The 27,801-nt window shown below is 42.4% G+C and overlaps 1 protein-coding gene across 3 annotated transcripts in view; it reads right to left on the reverse strand.

The window, feature by feature from the left end:
- LOC147013023 (ubiquitin carboxyl-terminal hydrolase 14-like) overlaps positions 1-24,184 on the reverse strand; it is a 61,356-nt gene extending 37,172 nt beyond the window's left edge. Inside the window, exons 1-10 of one of the 3 annotated variants that reach the window (XM_085854470.1) lie at positions 24,013-24,184; positions 19,855-20,000; positions 15,421-15,453; positions 15,027-15,131; positions 10,521-10,624; positions 10,352-10,410; positions 6,613-6,743; positions 6,203-6,283; positions 5,458-5,528; positions 4,358-4,472 (exon numbers count right to left, since the gene is read on the reverse strand). In XM_085854470.1, the coding sequence (XP_085710596.1) occupies positions 4,358-4,472; positions 5,458-5,528; positions 6,203-6,283; positions 6,613-6,743; positions 10,352-10,410; positions 10,521-10,624; positions 15,027-15,131; positions 15,421-15,453; positions 19,855-20,000; positions 24,013-24,028 (861 nt within the window). In that variant the 5' untranslated portion in view covers positions 24,029-24,184. Of the gene's footprint in view, positions 1-4,357; positions 4,473-5,457; positions 5,529-6,202; positions 6,284-6,612; positions 6,744-10,351; positions 10,411-10,520; positions 10,625-15,026; positions 15,132-15,420; positions 15,454-19,854; positions 20,001-23,712; positions 23,968-24,012 lie in introns of those variants that run through there. The other 2 variants (XM_085854469.1, XM_085854471.1) reach the window with 2 other exon arrangements.
- Positions 24,185-27,801: the final 3,617 nt, after the last annotated feature.

The raw sequence follows: 27,801 nt of genomic DNA on the forward strand, positions 1-27,801 counted from the left end.
ACAGGAGGATAAAAAGGTTCTGTTCGGGGTCGAAAAGGAAGAGGAAGAAGATCGGGACAAAAACGATCGTGTTTTTTTGGTGTAGAGGCTGTTGCGCGGGGAACATCCTTGTTGTCGTGCTGATTAGATCGTGTTCTTGATCGTGTCTTGGAGCCTTGCTGATCCTCGTGCCTCACCTTGGTTGGCTCTGGGGTTCTGCTGACTCGGAGTACGGGGTCGAACGCCGGGCCGACCTGCCTCCCTCTCCTGCTCGCAACTTGGCGCCAGAACTGGTTCCCTGGCGGCTGTGAGCGGACTTGGGCCAAGACCAGGAGGTCGACAGCACCACGGTTTCTCCTGCCCCCCTGACGAGAGCAAGGCCAGCTCGTCCGACGCCGATCCAGGGACAGTTGCGTCCACACCACGGTCCAGCCTGACCACCAGAAATAGCTACGTTGTGTGTGTGTGTGTGTGTGTGTGTGTGTGTGTGTGTGTGTGTGTGTGTGTGTGTGTGTGTGTGTGTGTGTGTGTGTGTGTGTGTGTGTGTGTGTGTGTGTGTGTGTGTGTGTGCTTGGCGCCTTAGAAGGTTTGAGATCTCTATATTCATTGGAATTGTCTGTGTTTTTCCCCACGCCCGATCCCACACCATCCCGTCGAATCGCCCCGGATCCCTCTTCTTGCCGAGTCTTGTTATTTCTGGTAATAGTAAAAACAAATAAACATCATCAACTCAGTGAAAAGTGACTCGTGCCACCTTCCTCGTCCCGTTTGCGGTAGAGCGATTAGAACCGCCATGTTTGGGTTGTAAATAAATAAACCGCCTCCATCATTTCGGCTCATTCTATGTTGGCGGGACTGTTCAAGTCCCGTGGACGTCACAATATATTTCACCAAATGGTAGCAAATCCTTACTTGGAGTGAATCCTTACTATAATTTACTGACCGGTGTTTGTTTGTAGATTTCTTTGTCGGGCTACTCCTCCTATAGTTCTGGCCCAATTGCATCCAGACTTGCTACAGAGGATCAGCATAACCCCAATTAATGTATAGGGGTGTTTTTATTTTTCCCGGTGGACGCAAAATTTCCACATAAATGTGTATCGTGTAGCGCTGCCTCCAGGTGGGGGAGGTTGTTGCAAGTCTCCACCATATATAGCACAGTATTCCTGTATCCACATTTTCCAGTGTAGTGAGATGTTTTGAATGATAAGCAGTGGGTATGTTTTTGCTTCATGCACATAACCCAGGTTATGTATTTTTCCTATACAGAGCTCTCACTTTCCTATACACCGCCCAAATGCATCAGAAGAACGTGCTGCATGCTTGGAACAAGATCGCCCATCGGGCGGAAAGATACTCTGCTGATGTGAATAACCCACGACAACCCATAACCTCTTGTTGATGCTGAAAAGGCTCTATCACTGAACTATTGGGTCATTGTGACAGAATGAATAATTTCTCACATTAACACGTCAAGCTGCAATGACCAATACCTGACAAGCCTGCTCAGGTGACTGTCATATATCACAATAAAAACTTTTCGATTAAACGACGTTCGTAAACAGGGCTCAGAAACCCAAATAGCTGTGATTCAACAAAAGATCACTTCAAAAACTTTCCAAACAACCACAATGAAATCACCATTGCTTTCAGCAGACAGATGTGAATCAAGGATGGACGCTCTCACAAACCCCATATAGTAGCATATTGACGAATGGAAAAGACAATCGAAGGAAACGAAATGGGTATCGAATGGATGGCCAATAACATTCGAGAGGATTTTGAGCATGTCGATGATTTTACGCGAACCTCAAATATGTTTGGAAAGATTTGAGAAAAGACAGAACGTTTATGGAAGAAAGGCAAGAAAAGTAGGCCTGAAAATTAATATTACCAAAACTAAACTGATGGCATTTAATACTGAAACTCAATCTAGAAGATCTGTTTTTGAACGCAAATGAGATTGAAGATGTAGAAGTATTTGTGAATTTAGGAACAATACCTTAGATAAAAATGCAGGAACTGAGAAAGATATCGAGACCAGTTCCAATGAAGCAAGAGAAGCATAAATTGCTCTCAACAAAGAAGCAATGAGCAAAAACATATTGTTAGCAACCAAAATGGGAATAACCAGCACTCAATTCCGAAATAAAGTCAATTCGTTTGTGTGGCGCAGAGTGTTGGAAGACAAGCAAAGACGACAGAGCAAACGTCGAGAATTGCAGCGGAGATGTTGTCGGTGAATTATAAAAGGTTTTCTCATAAGAAAGAATCTCAAATGAGGAAGCAAGGACAGGACAAAAATATATCACAGAGAACATGAAAGTTGCTTGACATGCAATAAAGAAACATGAGAGGCCATTTGATAAAATAAGTTATGTTCTGGACACCAAGAGAGGGAAAAAAAGAAGAAAAGCAAAAAATAAAAAAATAACTATTTGGTCGTCGTGATGTCGACCGATATGCCTCCGCCCACATCAAGTCTTTGCTAACTCTAACGTTGACCTAAAACCTCAAGACCATTTGACCTCAATATCTAATATGTACACATTGCTGCGTCCAAGTATCCATTAATAGGAATTCCTTAGAGCCGGGACCTTTCGTTACGAGGGATGTTCAAAGCTGTCTTTTTAAATGCACTGCGTTTAGTATTACTTTCCTGCTCGCCAAGGAAACCCCAAATGAGCCAAAATCGATGGCAAACACACACAGAAAGCAGGTGGTTGAAACACGCTTTCTTACCTTTTAAAGGATATATTTTGTGAAGCAAAGTACAGGGAAGAGGGTCGACAAGACACTATAATAAATGGAACAAACCAAGCAAGTCAAAAAGACACAAAGAGGGGAATGGCGATATGAAAACTTAAATACAAAGGGGAGGAATAAAAGCTCAAATCCTAGCTTACTAGGTTTCACATTTCGCACTCGTACAACAAAACAATAATGCAGGCGGGACTTCCCTATGTCTCTACGATGCACAGGTGAACACAGGACTCGATGCAGCCACTTTAGAGACCCGAAGGGAGACGAGACCCAGCAACGAGCAGGGCCAGCGATGAGTAAGCCTTCAATCAAGCCACGTGGTCCCCTTTGTTGTTTTTAGACAGAGGCTTCCTGGTCTGCCCTGCATCTTCTTGCTCCAGGCCCTCCAAAAACAGGGTGATCCCAGCTTGGGATCATCACTGGTTGATTCCACATGAGGCTTCCTCCAAGAAAGCGAGGTCTCAGTCCTCCTTTCACAAAAGCCTCTCTTGTTTCTCTCTTACACAAGCCTCTCATGGTGAACTCTACAGTCGACTTCTTTTCGACTCCTTGTGGCCTCGAGTTTTCTTCTTCCTCCTGGGAGGAGTCATCCTCCCGGGTGCCACCCATGGGGGTGGCCCCAATTTAATTAAGTGCACATCTTTTCTTCTGGGCTCCACAGTTCACTGTCAGCACCATGGTTGGCACAAACAAGTCAGAAAGAGATCGTAATCGGCCTCGTTGTATACCTGTGACACATTCACCTCTACAATGGGAAGTCCACACCTACCCATGCTCAAAAACAAGAGGTTTTGCATACACATAATTAATCTTTATACCCTGTTTATAAATTATAATATATGCTGCCTCCTCAGTGTTAGGTGTAACAAACGACTTACTCCAACAGATCCCTATTACATGGCAATCTAACCTACTCGGAACACATGGACCATACTACATTTACCACAATGCAGCTATGGATCCCCCCCCCCCCTTTTTCCCTTTCCACGTAACAAAATGCATCATGGTACATGTACTTAATTTCGTACAAATCCCTACCTTGATAACAGTTTTATCTGAAATTACCTCTGACGTTTGACCTATTGATGCTAAATCTAATCAGTTCATCTTTGTATCATAATATATACTAGTATCAAGTTTGGTCAAATCCCATTACTGGTTCACAAGTTATTCCAGCAACTGAATTTTTACCTAACGGGACCTCTAACCTTTGACCTCAAAAGCTAATTAGTTCATTTTTACATTATACACACTTGTACTAAGTTTGATTTAAATATATTCAACTGTTCAAAGTTATCACGGTAATGAAAACCTATCACGGCCAGACAATACGATAATATAATGCCTTCGGTGACTTCAACAGCGAAGGCATTAAAAAAAAAACAACAAAAAAACCAGGATGACTGTCCATGCAGTGCTAATAGTTTTCAATGTGATGGATAGAAAGAAAATAGTGAGATTTTGGTGCGGCCTCATGTGTCCAAAGAAATTATGAGGATAAAATAAATAAAATAAAGTCAGAATCAAGCAAAGGCTATTTACATTATTGGAAATAAAAGACAAAAAAAGAAAAGAAAAAAAAAGATAAGGTAAGTGACAACATGCATCAACATACCCCTCTGAGGCCTGTGAACAGGTACTTGACCTCTTGGTTGATGAAACAGCTCAGTTGAAGATGCGTCTCATGACCTTTTACAACATCTTCGTCTGCAGTCTCTGAACATTTCATTCTATGCGGTAGGTACTATGTTAAGGATCACAAGAATCAGGACTTTCAAGAAAATCCAAGATAATTATACTATACCTCTTACTTAGTACTCGTCTCTAATTGCATAAAACTTCAAAACAATGGTGCTGTCTGAAATCTTCTTCATAGAGATCACAACAACCAATTTGCTCTTCTAAGTCACATATACAGTATTTACTAGAACGGCACTCGGTATAACGCATACCTACACCAATCTGAAGAGTTTACGTTTTGTATCGCACCAATAGGCTGGATCTGTATCCAAACCTGAAACAAAATCTAATCAGCTTGTTCTTGTCACCTACCCAACTCATACACCTAGCTTCGTCATACCTCGTCCACAACATTTCGAAACATCATGCTATATAACATTTTGGCACCATTTCTCAATGGTGAAGAATCACTTGTGGAATCATTTTTTTTTTTTTTATCGTATCCAGATATTCACCAAAATCGAAACTATTTGTCCTTGTCACACACCCAACCTGTCCACAAAGTTTAATCTGAATCCATCCACAACTTTTTGACATATCCTCCTCACAGACAAACAGAGAGACAGAGGGACAGACAGACAGACAGGGGTGAAAACATAATCTCTTTCCACTTTCGGTGGCAGAGGTAATTAATGAGGACAGTCAAGACATGAACACAACACCGAGATGAGATCTCAAACGATCTCTGTTGAGCACCTGCTGAACAGAACACAATCAGGCCTTTTAAAACAACGAACCCAAACTTGTGGAGAGTCTCGGAAACAATACAACCCGAGTCTACTACCATACAACATAACCTTGCTAATGCCTCCAACATATCCCAGCCTTCGAGAGAAAGCCTGGCTGGGTAACCGCACCAGCGTTAGGGGCCGGGAACAAATGACGTTTCGCGGTCACAGGCCAACGAAGGAACGACTGATGCTGCAGAGCACCTCGGTATAACACGATTGTTCGCATTTGTCAGTGCAAGGATACTCTGTGTCAAACTCTATCCCAAAGTATTGGTCAACGAAGCTCTTCTTTGCTACAGCACCCTCTGCATCGTTCTGAAAAACACACACAACATTAGTCATCAAGGGACACACCAATGTGCACAGTCAACGTGAATCAAGTGACGGAAGACAACAGAATTCAACCACTAACAAAAGTGAGTTGGCATCTGTACATTTTAAAATAAAATAAAAGGACAACTATCTTTCACGAGTGTTGAGGCTGAACAGTTTACGCTTTGTTTGCCACCGATAGGAAGTATCTGCATCTGGACCATTTGTCCTTGTCACACACCAAAATCTAACTGGCTTGTTATAGTCACCTGCCCAACTCATCCACCAAGTTTTGTCACAACTTGTCCACGTTTTGAAATATTGTGCTATATATAATTTTTGGCCTCATCTCGAAATGGTGAAGAATCACTAAGAAATTAAAATAAATTTGCATATCCAGATCTTCACCAAAATCAAATCATTCATCCTTGTCACACACCCAACCTGAATAATAAGTTCCGTCCCAATCCGTCAATAACCTTTTGAGATATCCTGCTCACAAACAAACAGATAAACAGCGGTGAATACATACCATCAGTCCACTTTCAGTGGTGGAGGTAAAAACATCAACTGCCCAATATTTAACTTTCACCACAACATAGGAATAACGTTTTACAATTACAATAATGTTCACGTTACGGTGTGGAGCAATTGTCATAATGATTACAGATTCTTACTCCTGGAGATTCATTATTCCCAACAGGCTCCAACTTCTGCTGCAGCATCCTCATAAGCTGCACCCAGCACTCGTTGGCATCCTGAACAGCAAATATGTACAATAAATAAATAAATAAATACACAACATTCTCAAAAGAATAAAACTGCAGTTAAACAACCATTACACAAAGACTTGAGGATGACTTATTAATTAAATGTGCAAGCAGAGTTAAACATGTGCCCTTCAAAGTGCAGAAGTATGTGAAAGCAACAATGTTATCAAGAGTAGCGAAACCAGGCCTTAATACAAAATACTCGTGGATATGCTCATCGAGAATTAGTGATAGGATGGAATGGTTTCCCTTCCTATTAGTACGTCATAGAAAATGGCCTTTTGTTCTGAGATGCGGATCCTGTCAAACTCGTATACCTGCTGCATGTACTGTCCCTGATCATTCTTCTCGGAAAACTGTGGGAACGCCATGTGGAGCAGCTGTAACAGCACAACAGGGGGGATGCATGCAGACGTGCGCTCCATGGCAGAGTACAAGTCTCTCAAACCTGTCACACACATATGGAGGCCAAAGATATCATCAAGATAAGAAAAAACAACAAATGCCACATCCATATTTGCAAACAAAACCACATCCATTTGTGCCAACTGAAAACAACCGCAACAAACGTTGTTCTATCAAAGGGTAAAAATTTTAAATAACAACATATTGAGGCCAAGGTGGAACCTCAATTAGCAACTTGAGAAATTGACAATTATAAAGTATGGTGGCGGGGGAGGTGGCGGGGGAGGTGGCGGGGGAGAACACACACACACATTTTTTTTTTAACCGAGGCAATTCCAAACCAAAGAAACTCCAAAAAGAGACATTTGGGATAATTTACTTTATCATGTACAAAATGGGAAAAAAAAACAAATTTGGGGGTGGCCAAAATGATTAAGAAATCAACAACTTTGAAAGAGAAAAAGTATGAATGGAGAGTAAAGAGGTTTTGTAACATTACAAGTTTGGCAAAAATAAAAAGGAATCTGGTGAGGAAAATGGCAGGTATGACACACATGGGGAGAATAAGCTGTCGGGTCCAAAAGTTTCACCATACTGTAATCTATATCTTTCTGTGTACAAATGCAAGTTGCACGATTGCGTCTGAGTGGAGTAAACGTCGTAACCACGGCACGTTTCAGGCTGAATGGTACCGCATTGAAGAACTCTTGGGGACAGTGCATGCGGAGGTTTAAAATATTGACATTCACACAATTTCGAGTTATGTGCATTTTTGTTGTGTACACGGGCAGTGTTTCAGCTCAGTCGCTGGTTCACACACCTTTTTTTTTGTATACCTTGGTCGAGGCTCGTATGAGAGCTAACACACAACTCACAGCAAGGAGGTACGAGACAAGAGGGGCGGGAGTGGAAGGGACAAAACAGTGGGGAACAGACACATTAGGTGAACTGTGGAAGGGAGAGGGATGGGGATGGGACGGGGAACATGGCGAAGAGAAGATGGACATTTCAGGGACTTTCAGGAAGGAAAGCAGGAGAAATGAAGGAAGTGGGCTTGGGTGGATTATCGGGGGTAGAAAAGATCGAGGATTTGGATGGGGGAAGATAAGAGGTGGTGGTGAACAGCTGTTTTGAAAGCCTGGAGGGAAGAATGGGAAAGAATAGAGTGAGGAAGTTTATTCCAAAGGCGGGAAAAAAAGAGGAATGAAAGAGTGAAGATGAGCAGTGATTCGTGATTTTGGTAGTTTTACCAGAAGGGGGTTGTTGGCGGACCTTGAGCGCCCTGTGGAAATGTGGTGAGGACAAATCGCAGAGAGAGCAGGGGGGCAAGGCTGGAGAGGAGTCGGTAGAAGACAGAAAGACCACCGACCAACCTGCGGTGATTGAGTGAGAGGCCCAAAGACTCAGCTTCATTGCGGGAGATGCCGATGATCTTAAATGCCCTGGTTTCGACAGCGTGAAGCCGAGAAAGGTGGGAGGCAGGAGCACCAGCCCAGAGGGGAGAGCAGTACTCCATCAGGCTACGGACAAAAGCTTTGTAAGTGGTCAGGAGCTCAAGAGGGCCGAGGAAGGACTTAGCACGACGGAGGATTCCCAGTCGGCGACTGGCTTTTGAGGCGAGGTTGGAAATGTGACTTTCCCAGGAAAGGTCATGGCAGATAGTGAGACCTAGAAGCTTGAAAGAAAAGACTTCTTCCAGAGGATTGTTGAGAAAGTGGATGGGGGGTTTTGTAAACGGTCCTTTCGAAGAGACATAGTGAGAGTGTGAGATTTGTCTGGATTGAAAGACATGTTCCACGTGTTGGACCAGTTTGTGATTTTATCCAGATCTGCAGTGAGCGAAGAAGCTGCTGCTTGCCGGTCTGAGGGATGACAGATGGTACGGCAGAGGGTGGAGTCGTCGGCAAAGAGAAATAGAGGATTTTCCAGAGAGTCCGAGAGATCATTGATGAAAACCAGAAAAAGAACAGGGCCCAGAACGCTACCTTGAGGAACTCCAGCCTGCACAGGAAGAGGGGATGAAAGAACTCCATTTAGGGCCACACGTTGACTGCGACAGGAGAGGAAGTCTGCGAGCCATGAGTGGAGATGGCCTTGAATACCATGGGAAGAGAGTTTGGTGAGTAGGGCAGGGTGCCAGACTGTGTCAAAAGCACGTGATATGTCCAGGGATACGGCTCGGATTTCCTGACTGGCATTGAGGACCTCCATCCATTGATGGGAGAGCAGAAGCAGCATATCCAGGGTAGAGTGACCTGGTCTGAAACCAAATTGATGATTGGAAATCAAGCCATTGGAGAAGAGGAAGGATTTCATATCTGAGGCGATGATGGATTCCATCACCTTGCTGATGATTGGGAGAAGGCTGATTGGTCTGTAGTTACAGGGATCTGTTTTTGCACCTTTTTTATGCAGGGCAGTGATGTTAGCAGATTTCCAAGCAGATGGCAGATGACCTTGGGCAAATGAGAGGGTGAATAGAACAGAGAGAGGGTGAGCAAGAGCAGAAGAGCAGGCTTTGAGGACACGTGGGCTGATGCCGTCTGGACCGGTTGCAGAATCTGACTCGAGGTTTGAAAGCAAGCTCTCCACCTTGTCAGGAGAAAAGGATACAGAGTCCAGGGACAGTTGGGTGCGACTGGGTAAAGTGGGTAGAGATAGAGATGGGTTTAGGACACAAGATTTAGCTGCAAACACCGAGTTTAGACATTCAGCTTTATCACGTGTGGAATCAGCAGTGCGGCCATTTGAGGTAAGGGAGGGGATGGAGGGGGAACATACACCAGAAACAGATTTTATTAAACGCCACCAGGATTTTGAGGAGGGAGAGAGGTTTGAGAGTTCAGACTTGAGATGAGAAAGATGTTGTTTTCTGGCTCTCCTAAGGGTAGATACACACTTGTTCCGAGCTTTGTGGAAAGAACTGAGATTGCCCTCAGTTTGGTTTGCTTTCCATGAGGCAAAGGCAAGTTGTTTCAGGACAACTGCCTCGCCACAAGCTTCAGTAAACCAAGGGCGGGAGGAAGGGTAAGACAACTGAACACGAGAGGGGATAAATCTGTGAAGGAATAAACACCCAACGGAAGTAAAAAACAATATATGCAACCACAAACTATTCAGGCAATTCTTTCAACGTATAATGACCTTTCCATAAATTTACTTTACCAAGAAACCTCAGCAGTTTCTATCAGTTAGTGATTTTTATGTGGATCTGGGGTTGAGGACTTGAATAAATGGTGAGTGGAGGACAGAGTTTGAGTGGGGGGCGGGGGGGGTGTTGAGGACTTAAATTGGGAGGTGACTGGCAGACTTGGATTTTGGGAGGGTGGGAAGGGTTGAGGACTTCAAGAAGAAAGGGAGAGGAGAGGATAGAGTTGGGGGGAGGGGACAGAGATGGTAGAGCACAGAGCTAGGAGATGGTGTTTGTTGGGGGTGGGGAACGCGTTGAGGACTTGAAGTCACATTTTATGCTCGGCGGAATTTCCATGGGTCCTTGCCATTTTGCTGTCAAGGGGCATTCCGAGGAAACGCCCAAAATATTCCACACTCTATTAGTGTATTGGGAATTAATTCCCTCACAACAGCCTGATAGAACCGGGTTATCTGCTACTATGTAATAAATAGATGGCTCATTCGGAATCGTGAGCATACCTGCTGTGATGGACTGTGCAGGTAGGACCATTCCCCCTACTTGCATATCTCCTGTATACCTGCAGGGTTGCAAAGGGATGGCTCAACTTCATGAGCATGATGCAGCAAGTACAGTACAGAGAATTGAGTGCAGTGAGTACAAAGCTCCAATTGGCACATGACAGCTCACCGTTTTAACGAGTCACAAAGCTCCGGCACATTATGTAAGCACTGTACAGTGGCATTCATGTAACACGTGTTACCGAGATTTGTAAGGCCAGCGGGAAGATCCAGCTAAGAAAAAAAACAAACAAAAACAAGAGAATAGAGGTTAACACTATACGTCACATAACACTTTAAGCAGCAGCACTGCAAATGCGTGCATGCCAAAAAACAAAGGTGTCGATAGCATGGAACAAATTTCAAGAACTATGAGGAGAGAGCCAATATATATCAGAGGGAAAGCCATCAAGGCACTAAGAAAGTGATCGACTTTAGATAACTCAGGGCAATCATAGAATTGCATGGAGATATCAAAAAGGAATGTACAAGACAGGATTGTCTGTGTCTGTACCTCAAGAATGTACAAAGCCCGAGGCAGGCCTGCATTCAGCAACAATGACCTTTCCTTGAAGACAAGTTTACTGTGCGTTCGCGATTAGTGAGGTGTTGTATCGAGTTGAGCCATGGACCAACAAGAAAGATATCACCAGTAAGATCGAGGCATTTCACAAAAAAGGTGCCTCCGAAATGTATTTAGTATCAGTAAGGCACAACATTGTACAAATATATTAGTAGCATACAAGTAGGTAGTGTTTTAGACAGAGTTATCAATAGAGGAAATTATTGCAGACAGAAGACTCCATTGGCAAGGTCGTCTTCCTCAGATGGAAGACGACCACATCCATAAGCAGCTCTATTTTGGATGGTTGCCACAGCATGGCCTGACAAATGGAACCAAGCTGGGATGGACAGACAAAGTAAGACAAGACATGAAGTTTGATATTGATGAAGGTAGCTGGTTACATGCATCTCAGGAAAACTTGGAGAATGAGATGCAAAGAGGGGATAGATAACTGCACGACAAAGAGTGGAGATGGACAGAGCAAATCATGATGTGCTATTACTTCAAGAAAATAACTCAGCAGGTGCTCATGACAATTTCACATGCGATACAAGACAGAGCCGGAGAGGTCTTTTAAGAGAAAGCAAGATATTGCGAGATGCCTGGCAACTTGCCGAGGTGGAGGGGAGCATCCTGAAAAAATAAACCTACAAATAACTCAGTTATACCACTTAGTGACAGGAAAGCATTGTCCATAGGATTGCCCTCTTTCAAGGTGTGTGTGTGTGTGTGTGTGTGTGTGTGTGTGTGTGTGTGTGTGTGTGTGTGTGTGTGTGTGTGTGTGTGTGTGTGTGTGTGTGTGTGTGTGTGTGTGTGTGTGTGTGTGTGTGTGTGTGTGTGTGTGTGTGTGTAAGAGAGGCGGAAAAAAAGAGAGGAAGAAGAGAGAAAAATAAGAGATCATGGGTCATTTCAAGAGCAGTGCCACATAAGTTAGCCAAACACCAAAACAGATCTGAATATCAAGGAAACTTGGAGGTAGAATGAAGTCCAGGTGGTCAGGCTACAAGTACAGGGTGTGCCAAAAGACTGGAACAACTTTGGTTCTTAATATATTTAGAACCACAAATGACACCCTTTGGTTTATACAATACAGAAACAAAGTTTGTGCACACCATCAATGCACTTCAATGTGAGCTCCGTTTATCGTGCGCAAGACATCAAGACGATACACGAGTTCTTGCCATGTTCGGCTCAGCATGTTTGTGTCCACCAGTGCACATGCAGCTGTTATGCAAGAACGAAGATCCAGCAGGTTTGCCTCCTTGGTATTGTGGCCAACATCTTGGACAAATGTCCACATAAAAAAAAAAAAAAAAAAAAAAAAAAAAATCAGGGGGGGGGGTATGTCTGGTGATCGTGGGGGCCAGAAAGTTGTTCCATCTCGGCCAATCCAGAAACCTGGAAATTTCTCATTCAGGACGGCTCGAATGACTAAGGTCCAATGAGGGGGAGCGCCGCCCTGTTGAAAAAAAATAATATCGGGTTGCAGGTCTTCAATCTGTGGGAAGGCAAATGCTTCCAACATGCTCATGTAAATTGTTGAGGTCACTATCTTCCACAAAGAAAAACCAACCCACCAAGCAGTCACAGAGGTCACACCACACATTGACCAGTGGATTGTCACATATATGTTTAATGACCAGGTGGTGGCTTTCAGAGCCACAGATCCTCACATTGTGCTGGTTGACCTTCCCTGATATATGAAAGCAAGCTTCTTCTGTGAACATGACCTTTTTCAGGTAATCTTCATCATCCTCCATGCAACTGAGCACTTCCAAGGCAAACACCTTGTGTTTTTGGTCCATCATGTGGTTCGAGTTCCTGCAGAATCTGCACCTTATAGGCATAAAGCTTAAGTCTGATACAAAATCCTGTGTACAGTGGTAGATGGTAGTGCCAGTTCTCTGGATGTGTGTCGGATTGATTTTTCTGGGACTTTATTGAAATGATTCACACACTCGTTCAACGACTGCTGCACTTGTGCTTGGTCGACCGGTACTTTTCTGTTTCTGACAACTTCAGGTCTCTTGAAAACCCTAGTCGTGCTCTCTGTACTAGTCCATGATGGCGGATTCCTTTCACATCTTGTAAGGAAATGACGCTCAACTTGTATGTCGGATCTCGTCTCCATGAAGTATTCGACACACTGAGCTTTCTTCTGTGGAGTCGCCATTTTCTTTTCCATTAAACCACGAGACCTGAAAATAAAGAAAACTTCACGAGTTTCTGTATCATATAAAATAAAGGGTGTCATTGTATCAATTGTGGTACGAAATATATTAACAACCAAAGTTGTCCTGGTCTTTTTGGAACACCCTGTATAACTATTCCCACTTCTTGTGGGATTGGCTGTGGAACATTTTTTGCTCAAGTGTTTCACGAACCACGTGGCCAGGTCTGACGTTGAACTGAAGGTGGCAGGAATTTTGAATCTGTTCAGGGTGCCGGTGATAACTCGCCGACTCTTCATGAAAGACCCCGAAGGATGTTTAACGTCCACCAAGAAGAAGTGGTGACAGATGGGTCCTCGTGCTCAACGTCCTCCTGATGGACGGTGGATGGTGACAAATTTTCCGACATGCGAAACACCAGGATGAGAGTTCATAGCTGGGCCAAGATTAAAACCCAGGCTAGACAGGTCAAAGGGGAGTTTGCAAATCTCTATGCCATCCTCCTATCCATGTCAACCAAGCTCGACAGCATAATCGACTGAAAAACTAGTATAAAATATCAGATGACCTTCAAGATGGAACAAATTCAAAGCACAAACTACAAGTAATCAACATGGCTTTATCCAATTATGTAGATGTGGGAATTCTGTCCTGAGGGGGTGCTCTTGAACCATCAAAGAGCTGACATTATACAATTTTATCTCCATACGACGCATAAAATATTCATGCATGCAATTTTCACATTGATTGGAACACAAAGTAAATGGTTTTACACACCATGCTGTGCTCATGCTGCAAAGCATGTGGAATATCTTAAACAGAGCAGATTACGATCAGATGTGTGTCTAACGGGTGAAACAGGAATACACAAATACAATGCTGCTTTGTCATCGTCACCCCACATCCTTCACACTCAATTTTGTCGGGAAGAGTACTCCATACTTTGGAAAGTACCTGTACATTTTATTTTTCTTGTATACATTGTCGAGGCTTGTGGAAGAGCTTGCACACTGAAATGATCAGGACGTAACAGGACAAAACCAAGCGCAAAAGGAACAGTAGAGAGGGAGTGGGGAAACACCACCAACAACAGAGTTGAAGGACAAGGTAGAGGGAGGTGTACAAACAATGGGTATGGGGAGGAATGAGGGCAGGAGAGGATGCATTGGGTTGAGAAGATGGATACAGAAGGAAACTCTCAAGAGGTTAAACTGGAAATTTAGAAAGGGGGGGGGATTGGGGTTTGTTTAACAAGGGTAGAAAGGATCATGGTTCAGGATGGGGGATGATCTGACATGGTGGTGATCGGCTATATTGAAGACATGGAAGGAGGTTAAGTGTTGTGCCATTGAAGTGAATGGATAATTGACACTTCAAAAAGGAAGGAAAGAAGGAAGGAAGGAAGGAAGGAACGAAAAGGTGTTGATCTTGAACACAAGACATTTGTGAAGATCACAAATTGCTACAAGACGATGGACCATCAAGGTTAAATTGTATCACATATTGGCCTGAAAAGGCAAGCATGCAAGTTATCCTCTCCAAGAAGGTCTTTCGTGAGAGCGCTGTGTTTTATTAATCAGATCGCACACAGTAGTTACACCCTGGGACCAGGTCATTGTCAGAAGTGGAGAATGTAAAACTGTTAATAAGGCTGATTTCAGTCAAATTTGAATCAAAAACATTCACAATCGCTGTGCTATCCATATTGCGATACTGTACGATGTAGTGCTTTGCCAACCTATCCTACCATGATCATGAGCTATGCAAGCACGAGGGTTTGGTCCGTTAAAAATTCCATTTTGGAATACTTAATATGTAGATGGTGCCTTAACAAACACACAGCTTCAGGTACTTTAAAAACTCAAGATTAGAAGAAATAGTAGTGGAGAAACAAACTCACAGCTGACGCAAGCTGCTCCTCAGACATGTCCTCCACAAACAGGGGTTTCTCTGCTGGTTCCTGCGGCAGCTCATCTGCCGATCCCATGAGCAATAACGTTATTCCCTGTTTGCAAAAAGAGCAGCTAAAATACGATATCTTGAAAGGTCATGGGTTATTCCCTCCATTTTCAAAATTCAAGGGGAAGGGTGGGGACAAACAAATTGTGGTGTGAAAAATGAAGCTTGCTTGTGAATTGATAATGACAATTAATCACGTAAATGAAGTTTGGCATTACAATGAAAAAAAATAATCGACAGTCCTTAGAAGGTGCACAACTTTTGCATAATCTTAGGAGTCAATTACAAACAACGCAATTCCTCGGAAACCCCCCGAGATGGATATTCAGACTCACATCTTTGATGCAAAATTTTCCCCAATCATCATCCTGGAAAAACGAAAACGAAGAAGAATACAAGTATTTAATTGCCTTGTCCTGAGATCATACAAAGACCACAAAAGTTATGGACCACTCATAATTTCTTTTTTATTCCAAGGAAACTATTATTTCATTACAAAGCACAACCACAAGAACGTTCGTACTGAAACACAGCACAGAGGTCAGCCAAAACCAAAGATGTACATGGCTTGTAGCAAGGTATTATGTACACATTTAGGACATGGGGGACTAAAAAATGAAAGTCATTGTATGATTAAGCTTTGCATATCATTCGTTAGCCAACATCATGGGGATTCAGGATCTATTTGGGCAGAGCTTAATTCTTCCTCTTTCTATTGCTCTGACAGGGTCAAAGTTGGTTATCAATTATCTGTATCAAGGAACCACTCATATCATTCTAAAATTGGTCTGATGGCTTAGATATGTATTATACACCAATTGGAAACCACATGTATGGAGAATATTTGGTTTACCTGATATTTGACCTTGAGCAAAGAGGTCAATGTCAAATGAAATTAACAAATTGATCAGTGTTCATTCAGGTCATAAATATATATATGCACATAAACTTAACCATAGAAATACATGCTGTGATGAACCAAACTAACATCTTAGGATTAAAAGTGCAGATTTCTTAAAAACGTTACGTACTTCCTAAGGCCCTTTCATTTTCTGTATACTGAACACAAACTGGCCTTTGGTATTGATTTTTATATCATAGGGCCATATTGGTAAACTTATTCTATGGTTATAAAATCAAGCTTGTAGCTACCAGTAATTTTGTACCAGCTTGGTAAATGCAATTTGTTACGTACTTCCTAACATTTTTGACCAAATCATATGAAAGCTTGCTTTCAAACCTCGAGTCAGATTCTGCAACCGGTCCAGACGGCATCAGCCCACGTGTCCTCAAAGCCTGCTCTTCTGCTCTTGCTCACCCTCTCTCTGTTCTATTCACCCTCTCATTTTCCCAAGGTCATCTGCCATCTGCTTGGAAATCTGCTAACATCACTGCCCTGCATAAAAAAGGTGCAAAAACAGATCCCTGTAACTATAGACCAATCAGCCTTCTCCCAATCATCAGCAAGGTTATGGAATCCATCATCGCTTCAGACATGAAATCCTTCCTCTTCTCCAATGGCTTGATTTCCAATCATCAATTTGGTTTCAGACCAGGTCACTCTACCCTAGATATGCTGCTACTGCTCTCCCATCAATGGATGGAGGTCCTCAATGCCAGACAGGAAATCCGAGCCGTATCCCTGGACATATCACGTGCTTTTGACACAGTCTGGCACTCTGCCCTACTCACCAAACTCTCTTCCCATGGTATTCAAGGCCATCTCCACTCATGGCTCGCAGACTTCCTCTCCTGTCGCAGTCAACGTGTGGCCCTAAATGGAGTTCTTTCATCCCCTCTTCCTGTGCAGGCTGGAGTTCCTCAAGGTAGCGTTCTGGGCCCTGTTCTTTTTCTGGTTTTCATCAATGATCTCTCGGACTCTCTGGAAAATCCTCTATTTCTCTTTGCCGATGACTCCACCCTCTGCCGTACCATCTGTCATCCCTCAGACCGGCAAGCAGCAGCTTCTTCGCTCACTGCAGATCTGGATAAAATCACAAACTGGTCCAACACGTGGAACATGTCTTTCAATCCAGACAAATCTCACACTCTCACTATGTCTCTTCGAAAGGACCATTTACAAAACCCCCCCATCCACTTTCTCAACAATCCTCTGGAAGAAGTCTTTTCTTTCAAGCTTCTGGGTCTCACTATCTGCCATGACCTTTCCTGGGAAAGTCACATTTCCAACCTTGCCTCAAAAGCCAGTCGCCGACTGGGAATCCTCCGTCGTGCAAAGTCCTTCCTCGGCCCTCTTGAGCTCCTGACCACTTACAAAGCTTTTGTCCGTAGCCTGATGGAGTACTGCTCTCCCCTCTGGGCTGGTGCTCCTGCCTCCCACCTTTCTCGACTTCACGCTGTCGAAACCAGGGCTTTTAAGATCATTGGCTTCTCCCGCAATGAAGCTGAGTCTTTGGGCCTCTCACTCAATCACCGCAGGTTGGTCGGTGGTCTTTCTGTCTTCTACCGACTCCTCTCCAGCCTTGCCCCCTGCTCTCTCTGATCTATGTCCCAACCACAGTTGCACAGGGCGCTCAAGTTCCGCCAACAACCCCCTTCTGGTAAAACTACCAAAATCACGAATCACTGCTCGCCTTCACTCTTTCATTCCTCTTTTTTCCCGCCTTTGGAATAAACTTCCTCACTCTATTCTTTCGCATTCTTCCCTCCAGGCTTTCAAAACAGCTGTTCACCACCACCTCTTATCTTCCCCCATCCAAATCCTCGATCTTTTCTACCCCGATAATCCACCCAAGCCCACTTCCTTCAATTCTCCTGCTTTCCTTCCTGAAAGTCCCTGTAATGTCCATCTTCTCTTCGCCATGTTCCCCGTCCCATCCCCATCCCTCTCCCTTCCACAGTTCACCTGTGTCTGTTCCCCAATGTTTTGTCCCTTCCACTCCCGCCCCTCTTGTCTCATGCCTCCTTGCTGTGAGTTGTGTGTTCGCTCTCATACAAGCCTCGACCAAGGTATACAAAAAAAAAAAAAAAAAAAAAAAAAAGTGAACCTAAAAACTGGTATGTAGTAATGATCCATGTTGAAACTTGCCATTTTAAATCATCACTTTATGCATAAGTAAGTTGCTATTTACGATGTTCTATCAGATGCATTTCAAATTTCTGGAATAAGATTGTGTAAGCTTCACTGAGGACCCTGTCACACCTTGATGTTTCAGCCAGGGTATGGCAAGGTATCAAAATGTATGTAAAACGCTGGCATACGCTGAACTATTGATGTTTTTTTCCAGTTTTGGACGTATTCATAACGAGTTGGACGTATGCATAACGTATTAGTAACGTACACAGAACGTTTTGATAACATATAGATAACTTATACCAACGAATGCTGAGCGTGTTGTCGGCGTTCACAACCTATGCCCAACGATAGTCTAACTTATGCATAGCGTGTGGCAGCGTATCGCTGACGATCACGTGGCGTAGACTATTCATAGGCTGCGGCTCGACGATTCAAATCATAACCGCACTAGACATCGAAGTGTGAAGCCGCTGTCACACCTTGACGTTTTTGCCAGCGTATGCCGACGTATGAAAAATATGCCGAATACGCTGGCACACGTCGAATACGTTATGGGTAAGTTTTGGATTCGTTAAGAGCACGCTGAAGCACGTTGGCATACGTCGTAGTACGCCGAGTACGTCGACAAATTTTCAGCATGTTGAAATTTTTTCGACGTATGCCAGCGTTTGACACACGTTCCGCATACTCTGGCCATAAGTTGAATGCACGTTACGCGATCGTTGACACACGTTACTTGCAAGTTACTCATAAGTCGAAACACGTCGAAGTAATGGTTATCATCAGTGTTCCAGACTCCCTGGTTTTTTTCTTCGGTATGACGGTGATGTTGACAATTCGATTTCTAGTGCGGTTATGATTTAAATCGTTGAGCAGCAGCCTATTATATTATATTATAACCGCACTAGAAATCGAAGTGTCAACATCACCGTCATACCGAAGAAGGGGAAAAAAAAAAATTAAAAAAAAAAAAACAGGGAGTCTAGAACACTGACGCTAACCATTACCTTGACGCGTTTCGACTTATGAGTAACTTACAAGTAACGTGTGTCAACAATCGCGTAACGTGCCTACAACTTATGGCCAGCGTATATGCGGAACGTGTGAGTCATACGCTGGCATACATCGAAAAATTTCAAGCATGGAAAATTTGTCTAACAGCTCGGCGTACTACGACGTATACAAAACTTACCTATACATATTCGACGCGTGCCAGCGTTTTCGACAAATTTTTCATACGTCGGCATACGCTGGCTAAATCGTCAAGGTGTGACAGGGCCTTAAGACTGGGGGAAATTTTGCAAAATCTGAGATTTTACAAATTTGAAGGTGCCAAGATATGCAGAAGGTCATAAGAAATGTACTGTTTCAAGGAATTGTTCTATTCTTATGTATAATGATATATATATGAAACAAAAAATGCATTTTCAACCATTTTGAACAACATATACAATCATACATGTAACCCATTTCTAAAAAATGAGCTATAAAAATATAAAAAATAGCCTGTGTTTGGATCAAAAAAAACATGATTTGTAAGCAACTATATCCATAGGACCCATAGCAAAGTATACATTTTCTGAAAGCACAGACACTTGGGCATAATATAACATTAAGATTGTTTATCTAATTCAAACTGGGTTCAATTTCTAAGCTTTCTCCTCATTTAGGACCACAGTGTACACAATACCATGCTACAAGCCACATCGGAGGAATCCATCGGCAGACAAACCTTGAGGGTCGTTCCTTTGAACACAACTTTCTGGCGGTCAGGCTGCACACCCGTGAGAGCAAAAAGCTGAGCTTTGAACACAATTGGAACTTCATCTGTGTTGAGCTCCACAGCCTCAAACTTTTCCTTTCCCCATTTTACTTTCACTGCAAGTGACAAGATAAATAATCGTTTTTCCAGAGATTATTCTTCAAAGGATGAACAACAAATTCAGCAATTTCAAAATAAAAGTCTTGCTTAGCTGCTCCTAGTTAATTAGCTGCTCTCAAAAGATAAAATAAATAAATAAAACTAGAACGCCACTTGGTCGAGCACACACCTCCACCAGGCTGAACAGTTTACGTTTTGTATCCCACCGATAGGCCGGATCTGGATACAGCACTGAACCAAAATCAAATCTGCTCGTTTTCATCACCTAACCAACTCATCCACCAAATTTCGGCCGAATCGGTCCGTAACTTTTTGAGACATCATGCCATACATCGTTTTGGCCCAATCTTTCAAATGGTGAAGAATCTCATAAAATTTCCAGTATCCTGATCTCGATCTTCACCAAAACCTAATTGGTCCTTGCCACACACCCAACCTGTTCAGCAAATTTCATCCGAATTCATCCTTAACATTTTGAGATGTCCTGCACACAGGCAACCAAAGACAGACAGGGGTAAAAACATCTTCGATAGTGAAGATTAAGAAAAAAAAAAAAAGAATCCTGTATTTCACAATCGTCGGTGAAAATGTGCATCATTGGATGTTGCCATTGCTACGAGAAAGGAATTAAAGTCTTGAGAGGATGGTCCATAGTTACTTCACATGCATGACATCAAGACGGTCTTAGTTTACTTATTGCTCAACAACATTTCCAGTTTTGGTTATTAAATACGGTCTCAACGCCAGACTTGGTGGTGCAATCCTTAGTGTATGTGCATGGCTCACAAAGTGGAGACACATACTATTACACACAGGGCAAAAAAAAGTTTAGAGAAACATGAAATGCAACCCATTGTGTTAATCTGCATGTATTCAAATAGCTCAATCTAAATTTTTAGACCTGCAGCACGTCCGGTTTTAAAGTTACCACTGTAAATACAAGTTCGAATTTTGAGCTTGGCGTCAGCGTTACGTATGGAATGAGATGAAAAAAAACAACGTAAATATTATATTTTGGAATAAGAAACAGATAATTTTTACTCTGCCTTTTTAAACAGGCTCAATATGTGAAAGGAAAAAGAAAAAAAAAACAACACATTTTGAGAGAGTCCGATGTTATAAATTACAAAGAAAACACAGACTGGTTCAGTAGCAAAGAAAGCCACACTTGTAAGCGAAAAATAACGTTAAAATCGAATCTATTTCTTTCGAAATTTTGAAAATAATCAGTTTAAACATGAAAAGAAAAACATAATTCTTACCTCTTGGATCCTCACGAAGCACCAAAAAAATTAGAGCGTTGGTTAAAATGAAGAATTATCAGACAAATGCGAGTCACCTCATTCGGCTCGGCGTCCTCATGCTGGATTCGTACGTTACGGCTCTCGCAAAGACACGGACATGAAGACAAATGCTGCGCTCGAAGGCGAATGGAAATGTGCTGACACGCTTGCAAGTGCCTATTATAGCCATCAATCAGGGAAGTTTGCAAGACAGCAAGGTTTTCTAATGCTAGCGTTATTTGCGTCCGACGAGAGATGATGATTCGTACATAACGGGACTGACACGGAAATCAAGACGGGATTACTTGTGGTCCGAATTTTATTTGTCTGATCACAATTTTGATCTATATTTTTCTGCCGTTAGACTGTCATATTTCCAAGAAATTAAGGGAGATTTGGAATAAAAATCATAAGAAACATTATCAACACTGCACTCTTCTCGATGCAGTGGACACGAAGCGTTATGTACGAATCCATTATTTCATCAGATAGGGTAGATGCCAGAAAAACCCGAATAGGGAGACAGAACATCAACAAAACATAAAAGAGACACCAAACTTCACATTCTGAGTCACGACACTCAAAATAACTGTCACATAAGAAACATACAGTAAAATAAAAAAATTTACCAATCAAACTGTAACATTTCTAAGGTTAAAATACCCATATTCTGTTGCTTTAATTCATCTTTGATAAAACAGGGAAATGGAGAGTATGATGTTGCCTGTTTCTACAGGTTCCCCAAGATGTCTACTTTCATTTCTGACCATTGATGGTTTGTCTAAATACCTAATAATAATTTTATGTGGAATTTCCCACAAACATATCACAGCATACCCACTTTGTGAGCCATGCACGTACGCATTCTGAATTTGGGAGGTCGGTGGCTTGAATTCTGGCCGAGTCACACTAAGGATTTGAAAAATGTTACGTGCTGCTTACTTGCTTAACATTAAAAAAGGTTAAAGCATGGAAAAACAACCATTGCACAAGCTTAATGGCAGTGCCTTGTAACAATAAATAAATAAATAAAAATAACACGAGAAGGGCACTCGGTGGAGCACATACCTCCGCCACGTAATGCCTGATCAACAAGAACATATCGGGCCCATAACATTTTTTGAAATGTCATGCTATATATCATTTTTGGTCCTATCTCTCAATGGCGAAGAATCACTGAAAGAATTAAATAATTCCAGTACCCGGATCCAGATTGGGATCTTCATCAAAATCTAATCAGTTCGTCCTTGTCACACACCCAACATGGCCACAAAATTTCATCCGGATCCGTCCACAACAGCTTGAGATATCTTACACACCAACAAACAGACACAAAGGGGTGAAAACATAACCTCCTTCACCATTGATGGCAGAGGTAACAAAAAAAAAAAAAATTTTTTTTATATAATCTTTAAAAGTCTCTCTCATTAACAAAGGATCAAATTTACCTTGGGTAACCGTTAAACTGTCTACCTAAATATAGATGGGAAATGAAACACTCAAAATGTTACATTGCCCTTTCAAATCCAGGTTACCATCTTGGGAAGATCGTCAAATGGTTTATATTCCGTGAAGTCACATTTTAGCAAAAGGAACTATTTTTAAGAGGACTGTCCAAGCGTCACGCAAGCACGACACATCTCGGGAATGGTTCAAGTCCCTCACTGTGACAGCATTTCAGTGATCACCTATCATGCAGGTGGTCTCGTTTCGTTTTGGTCGTTTTAACATGGAGGCATCAAGGGTCATAAGCCTGGTGTTGGCTCAACGGTTAAGATGGCTGTTTTTAGGTCTTAGGGTCTTGAGTTTGAGCAGCTGTCAACCGTTTAAAGAACACCAGGTGGGTTGACTCAGCCTGCCATTCTTCCGAGGCTGGCAAAATGAGTACCACCTTACTGGTAACAGGGGGCACTGCATCAGCGGCACACACGTACTCCCAGCATTGATGCAACCAGCAGCTACAGGCTGCATACGAAACAACATCGAGGGTCATGGAAGGGTTCAACTGGAGGAGGAGGAGGAGGAGAATAAGAAGGAGGAGGAGAAGGAGAATAAGAAGAAGGAGGAGGAGAAGGAGAATAAGGAGGAGGAGGAGAATAAGAAGGAGGAGAAGGAGAATAAGAAGGAGAATAAGGAGGAGGAGGAGGAGGAGGAGGAGGAGGAGAATAAGAAGGAGAATAAGGAGGAGGAGGAGGAGGAGGAGAATAAGAAGGAGGAGAAGGAGAATAAGGAGAATAAGAAGAAGGAGGAGGAGGAGGAGAAGGAGAAGAATAAGAAGGGGGAGGAGGAGGAGAATAAGAAGGAGAATAAGGAGAATGAGGAGGATAAGAAGGAGGATAAAAAGGAGGATAAAAAGAAGCAAGAAAAAAGTGCGACACAGCGAAAGAGGCGACAACTGTGTGGTGTCGTGGTGTAAAATATTTGCCGTCATTTTCCTGCCGAAGCTGTCCTTGCTGATGTTCGAGAGACGATGATGGACACCAATATGTCTAATCGAACCCACGTGGACCGATCGTGACGTCGGACCGTTCTAAGGCCAAACGAAGTCGGATAATCCGCGTCAAGGCCGAACGTGTGTAGGAGCCCGTGGATCAGGCTAACAAACACCGTTGGTTTCACGAAACCACGAACTCCGAAGGCCTACTTGAATAACTGCAAAACGCAAATGTGAAAACAAGCAGCACGTAATGAAAGATCAGAGCCATACATCTCAAAGTGAACAAACCTAAGAAAGTCGGCATCGCAGGAAGAAGGACCAACAAAAATCGCCGAGTTCAATCCAAGGAATCGGTGTATCGATCGGCCAGCTCAGCAAGCGATTGATTGGATTTTTTTTTCTTCTCAGCAAACGTCCTCAGCAGACGCACAAAAAGGTCTCCACATACAAAAAATATCAACGTCAAGCATTAACACGAAAAATAAACACAAATTACATTTTGCACTAACATTTGGTGGAAAACAATCAAATTATTGCAATTCTCACTTGAAAAAAATTAAAAATACTAACGCTACCAACACCAACATGGCTATCAGAGGATGTGCAAATACTGAAATACAACAATAAATAAATTAAACGCAGGAGACGGACTTTCAGCCAATCTTGCCTCCGTAACCTGCGTTCCAAATACCAGATTGAATTAAATAAAAACAAGTTGAGGTCCTGTACATTCAAAATACACCGCCCCAATGCCAAACAAATAAATAAATAACAAATCCTCCAGCGCGCAACATTGCCGGGATGTCGCCGTGCAGCAGATAGAGACGGAATTGGGAGGGAGCGGTGCACTGCTGAGGTGAATGTGTACAAATGTACTTCTGAGCAGTCATTCCGTGTCATTTCAGCTGGGGGTTGCGGTGACCCCCTCAGATTTTTCTGAAAAAATTCTCAAAGCTCCCTTAACATATCTGAGGAAGGTTTGCCAAGTTATAGCTCAAAATTCCAACTAGTGTCCGAGATATGGCCCGACAAACACCCTCGGGGTGTTTCAATTCTGGCAGTCGCGAGTTGCAGATTTGTATCTGAAGAATTTTTGGAGGGCTCTAAATTCCAGAGTTTTACAAACAGAGTTCTGAAAATTCACACAAATGGTGTCCATTAGTGGGGCTTTCAGAATCTGACATCAAAAATGTTCTACTTAAAATGCTTTTTAAGATAAGTACTCTCAAAAGTAGTGATTTGTAACATGCAGTCAAAAACATTTGAGTTTTCAAATTGCTGCCAACAGTCAGTTTATTCATCATGAAGAATTTTGTTGCCTGATTTACATAACTTCGTGACTGGATCATTTACACAAGAAAACTGAAACCTTTTGGAGTAAAATCTTGGGTGCTATAGGTGTCTGAACTTTGCTCCAGACTCAACGACACTGACATTTACCCCGGTTTTACCCCAAGTGTTCACCATGTTGACAGTTACACAGCTCTTTTAAATTTTTGTCACTTAAAGACACACACATAGGCTAACTGTGGAAGAAAATTCATGAGTTTTCTCAATCCCTTCTATTTTTAAACGATTTTTTATAAAGGCCCACTATTTAAAAAAAATTATGTTCGATGAAAGATGTAGAATAAAAGCAATCGGTGTGCTTTTGAAGTTGAAGCCATGTCAAGAATTCACAAGTTGGCACCACAATGATCAAATTGTTGTGTTTTTTTTGTTCAGAACAAGTATGTGGTAACTTTAATTTGGCTCACATTTTTTTAAAAGGATATTTTAGTTTAAGACCTCCACCAATCTCAACTACACATTAAGACACATAATGTGATCATAATAATCACCATTATAAATATTCATTTGCATATATAATTGTTTATATACTTAGTGTACATTGTACGAAAGTCTACATCCATTTGTAAATGTAGGTACAATATCTGATTCAACTTTTTTTTTCATAATTTCATATCAAATTGTTTGAACAAATGTACCTGGATCCATTGTACAAAGTGAACAGTGATTCGTTTTATAATTGCCAGGATATAATAAAATGTAACAATGAGCATTGGCAGTTACTTCAGGGCTGTGTATTAGGTTAAACTCTAAATAAGATAGAGTTGTGCTTCATGCCTAACTTTGGAAATGATTTTGGTACACTTCTTTAAGCTTTACTAAACTGATTTATATATTGTTAGATTCCACTTTTTTCTGTATCTTTTTGAAACAAGTAATTCATCGAAAAATTAATAATCGATTAATTGATTAAACAATTAATCAACAATACCTTTTATAGCCAAATCACTTGTTCATCGTCATGTCCAAATATCAGCGATTTAGCTCAAAAGGTGCCTGAGATATTGCCCAGATGAGAAAGAAAACAAATAAGTAATTGATAAATCGATAATAATGAAGTAATTAATGAATTAATTGATTAATAAAAAAATATAAAAATACCGTTTTTGCCATTTTTGTCCCATTTTCATTTTTTGCCACATTTTCACTTTTGTCCCCAAATTTCAGTTTCTAAGCTCAAAGGATGGCTGAGACGTCACCCGGACAAACAACAATGAAACAAATAGCGAGCGGTACGTTCAACGTACACTGCCTGGCCCTGGTCAGTGTGCAGCTCCCTCAGAACACCAAATCAGATGAAGAACCCCTCCACTCGAAGTTAGACTCACAGCCATGCTCCCTGGTTGGGCAAAGGCTAGGCCTCTGGCCACTTCGTAAAATTGCCCATTGTCACCATGATGTACTGGTTCCCTTGACGGATGGTTGGCAGGGGCCCAAATCGATTGACTGCCACACGCTTGAGTGGCACTCCCATGTTGTACACCTGCAGCAGGACCTTGAGCGTGCGTAGAGGCTCTTTCTTACCCCGATAGAGGTCGCACAATCGCACCCAATTTTGAATGCCTTTCTGAATTCACCCAATAGAACCTCTGCCTCAATTTTGCCAATGTTTTTGTCACACCCAAATGTCCCATTGTTCTCATCCCATGCATGTGCTCCATAACCATCTCTTATTTTTTCTCATCCCACTATCAACCAAGAAGCCACATCATTTGGTGCTATGCATTTCCTGTGCCCCAAGTGGAGCAATCTTGTCCCACAAAGGTCTTTTATCCTCAAGCCAATGAAAAAGGGGGCCCAAAACAGAATCATCCCTTTAACTTTCTCGCCAACTTACATTGTCCATTCTAGGAGACTTGAAGCAAACTTCGCCGAGATTGCAAAACCTTTGCACAAAATGATGGAGAAAGGAGCCAAATTTGTTTTGTCAGAAAACTGCATCAACACATTCAGCAACTTAAAACATCTGGTAGAGGCACAACCCCCTTCCCACCTCCTCCCCCCCCCAAACACACACAATTTAACAATACCCTTCCACTTTCCCCTGTCCTCAATCAACTGTCTCCACTCTCCAACCACCCCACCATTATTGATATCCCTCCTCACATAATCCTCCCATCTCAACCATGGTGTGTGTACCTCTTTTCCTCCTACCATGTTTCCTCAACATATTCGCTCTCTTTGCCATTCTCTCTTCCTCAATCCGCACCAAGTGTCAAGCCCACTTCTGCTGTTTTTATTTCTTTTCACCAATCTCCCTATCAAGCTCATCTGCACACCAATCTCCTCCCTAAATTCATCCATCCTCCTTCGACCCACCCTCTTCACTCCCACAATCTTCCCAACACAGTTGTCCTCCGAGACCTACAACCTCTGTTGTTTTGTCAGTGTGCCATTGAGAGACTGTAAAGGTTGGCCGGCATCACACGACAAACTTTCCCTTTCAGTTTCCTCAATTTTTCTGTCATAACTCCCTCTAAACTCATCCACACCCGCCTGAAGAATCTTCTGCACCTCTGCCTCCAACATACCATCCCCAATCACTGTCCCCCCTATTTTACTGAAACCTATTTCCCAATCTGATCTCCTTCCCTTCTAACCTGGCATTCATTTATCTCCTCTGCTGCACAACCCATATCACCTCAATATTCTCCAGCCCATTTCCCAAATGGCTTCTTCCACTCCCCCAATACTTCCTGCATCTCCCACCCATTCTCTACCACAACA

This window comes from Eptatretus burgeri, chromosome 14 (genome assembly GCF_056783735.1).
Source record: "Eptatretus burgeri isolate ZD-2024b chromosome 14, Ebu_testis_v1, whole genome shotgun sequence".
Taxonomy (NCBI): Eukaryota; Metazoa; Chordata; class Myxini; order Myxiniformes; family Myxinidae; genus Eptatretus; species Eptatretus burgeri.